General features: G+C 54.8%; 1 protein-coding gene across 1 annotated transcript; it reads right to left on the bottom strand.

The window, feature by feature from the left end:
- Positions 1-6: 6 nt before the first annotated feature.
- On the bottom strand, positions 7-3,029 carry LOC103771152 (protein Wnt-8c; the record flags this gene model as incomplete). The annotated part of the gene is made up of 6 exons (XM_008938439.1): positions 2,959-3,029; positions 2,835-2,868; positions 2,513-2,651; positions 1,435-1,560; positions 1,190-1,332; positions 7-207 (listed from the first exon to the last, which is right to left on the bottom strand). Coding segments are annotated over exons 1-6 (714 nt in total), but the record flags the coding sequence as incomplete, so codon positions are not given.
- Positions 3,030-3,308: the final 279 nt, after the last annotated feature.

Here is a 3,308-nt window from a genome sequence, read left to right as displayed (position 1 = left end):
CTCCGCCGTGGCCCCGCGGCTGTCGGCGCTGTTGCCGGCCCTCGCCCGCCTCTTGTCCATCTCCAGCTTGTGGGCTTGGTCGTACTTGAGCTTCAGGTAGTTGCCGATCTCGCGGAACTCGGCCAGCTGGAGCCAGCAGGTCTGGATGCTGCAGCTGCCCGACACGCCGTGGCACTTGCAGGCTCGCTGCATGGTGGATTTCACGGCCTGGGTGGGAAAGGGGGGGCAGTGAGGAGCAGCAGAGCGCTCCTTTAAACAGCAAAGTCAGGCTTTATGGCACTTCTGAGTCAGGGGGAATGGGGCAAAAGTGGCTTGTGCTCAGCATGACTTGAGGTCCTTCCAAGACGTGAGCTGACACTCCTATTTCAGTTCCTGGAAAACATCTGTCCCTCTTCACTAACTTAAAGGATGGAGATAACGAGTGGGCACAAACTATTGTCCTCGCAGGAGCTCTTTCTCCAGGCCAGGAAAAAGGTGCCTTTGTCGGGTCATGCCCTTCTCAGGAGCTCACCCTGCTCATCACAGCATCAACCCGTCATCCTTCTCAGAAGTTTCATTCAAAACGTGTGAAACTGCTTTGGAATAATCATACCCGACCTCCCTTCATCTCCTCCAGGCCAAGCACTTCACAGATATTATCTACCTATCTCCCTCTGGTATTTATAAGGTCCCAATCTCTGGTATCTATGTGAGATTAAGCCCTGACACACCCTATGAGATAGGTATGTTAAGTGTTGCCATCCTTGTTTTTACAGACAAGGAGGTTTGGCAAGCTGCTGAGAGCCTCAGCCCAGGTGGGGAGCGGGGGGCGAGCCTGGCAGCTGGAGCTCACACCTGGATTCCCCGGCCACATAGCTGGGAAATGCACATTGCAAGAAAGTAAGGTGCTTCTTGCTTTGTTTCCTAGTCCAGACAAGCACTAGGTGAGTACAAAAGGTCTCTGTGTCGGGGGAGTGCTGGCAGTTACCTGCACTGCACACAGCTACAGAAACTGGACGTGGGAACGACTCTTCCAGCTGTTCAGGTTTGGGGTCAGATTCTGCCTGTGGGGTTTTTCCCCCCTCTGCAAACACTACAGGGGTTAGATCGTCACAGAGGGCTGGTGACGAGGACCTGAACAGCCTGGCAGACTCTGGGATTTTGTTCTAAATGTAGAGGTTATTACTAGGATTATAAATATCTGACTTACGAGTCTCCCAGCTTCATTGTTGTGCAGGTTAATGAGCGCGCGGGTGTCGTGCCCCGTTTCCAAGGCGTCCACAAAGAGCTTGGAGATCCTCTCCCCAAAATCCACGTTGTCGCTGCATCCTCCCCACACCCAGCCTCGGCCACCTGCAGGAGAGATGCCCGCGGAGCTCAGAACCTCCCCGGGGGCCCAGTTCTGCCCTGCAGTCCCGGGGAGGGGGAGGGGGTTGGGGAGGTGCGGGGGCTCACCGGCGCGGCCGTTGCGGGAGTCGTCGCAGCCGCAGCTCTCGAAGTCCCCCATGCTGCAGTTCCTGGTCAGGGTGTACATCACCCCGGCCGAGCTGATGGCGTGCACGAAGGATGTTTCCCGGGTAGCTGGGGAGGGAGGAAAAAAAGGCTGTCACGTGCAAATATAGACCTCACTCGTGGGTTATTGGGAATAACCCATAATGGGTTATCTCCCGTGCTGCAGAGGTGCAAGAAAGGAAAAGAAAACAAACACAAACCCCACAAAACAGTTTGTGCAAAAGCTACAGTGCTACAGAAATGAAATGCTCCTGGCTGGAGGTTTTTCAGGCTTCAGCATCAAGGGTTTCAGTAATTTGGCACGTTACACAGGTGTCCATGCACAGGATGGAGTTTCTTGGCAAGAGTAGGACCTTAAAGCAGTGCCCCAGTCCTGCTCTGGCCAGGGCTAGTTATCACTCCCTTTCCTGGCACTCAGTCCCTCTCTGCCCTCTCCTGCTCCGGGGGGGATGTTCCTGCTTTGATCTTGCCTGCCGGGGAAAACTGTCATTGATCTTGTTTCAGTCGGTCTCGTTGAACCTGTGCTAACAGCTGCCAGCACCCACACTTCTGACTTGTTTCTTTTTTGGCTTTCCTACCAGATTCAATTAGAGAAGCAGCTCTGGGAAAAGAGACATTTCTGCTTGTCGAAATAGATAGTTCTAAAATACATCCACAACTTTCTGCTGAAGACAGCTTCTCAGTGCACGTCCCTGGTTCCTCTCTTCATCCCTCCTGCACTTGTCCCCATGGCAAGCTCAGGTGCCTCCAGCACTGTGCTCCCTGGGATGCTGCACACATGGAGCAGCACTTGGGAAGGACCCAGCTCTAGCCCAGCATGGGTAAAGCCCCAGAGAGAGCCTGGGCTCCCTAAAAACACATTACCACTATTTATTACCCCAGTTAATACAGCCAGAGCAAAAAACCCCCGCGATTTCTGGGGAGCCCAGAGCTCTTCTCCATCAACGGGTCTAAGCAGCAGCCCCAGCTCTCCCCAGGGCCCCCCCAGCCCATCCTGGGGGGTGAGGGTGCTCTCACTCACCGCTGCGGAGCCGGTTGTGGGTGGAGAGCTGCAGGGCGCTCTCGGGGCAGTTCCAGCGCTCCCACCCGAACTGGAACTTGCACTCCTCCATCCCGCTGTGCGCCCCGGCCGCCACGCTGCTGGAGTACGTCAGGTAAGCCTGGCAGGGGAAACAGCAGCTACAGCCCACCACGCTCTGAGAAACCAGTCCTTGCCTTCCTTACCCAACAGCACGGGGAGCCGATACGCTCCGGGAAATGTGGTGCCTTGGAAAAGTCTGATTTCCCATTTGCAAAACAAAAATTGCTCTGCTTAGACTCCTGACAGCCCCTGCGTTAATTACCTTGGGTCCCGTCATCAGAAAGTTATTCACAGACCTGAAACAAAGGAAAGAAAATGAGTCGCACGGTTTAGGGCGGGCTGAAGAGCATCCCTAAAATCGCCTTTTCTGTTGAGCTGGACCCTACCATGCTGCTGCGTGGAGGACGGCGCCGTAGACCCCTGCAACAGAGAGGATGAGGAGGGTGCTTCTCTTCATGGCTGTCACAAGGAGCAGGGTTGGATCCTTTGCTGCTCTGGAGCTCTCTGCACCCCGAGTGAGCAGGGCCGCCTCCTCTGCTCCTTCCCAAGGTGAGCTCTGGGGATGGAGGAAAGCTGCAGGAACCCACAACCCTGATATTTATAAGGTGATGTTGTGAATAGTCAAAACCCCCCATTCATTTGTTACCCAATGGCTTAATGTGGTAAAAAAGCTCCCGCTCCAATGGGTGACAAGGAACCGCCTAAGGTTGCACTTCAAAAGGCGGCGTGGTGTCCC

This window comes from Merops nubicus, unplaced genomic scaffold (assembly GCF_000691845.1).
Source record: "Merops nubicus isolate BGI_N331 unplaced genomic scaffold, ASM69184v1 scaffold28314, whole genome shotgun sequence".
In the NCBI taxonomy this organism is placed as follows: domain Eukaryota; kingdom Metazoa; phylum Chordata; class Aves; order Coraciiformes; family Meropidae; genus Merops; species Merops nubicus.
Note: the sequence above shows the minus strand (reverse complement) of the source record. Positions and strands in the feature narration are given on the sequence as shown.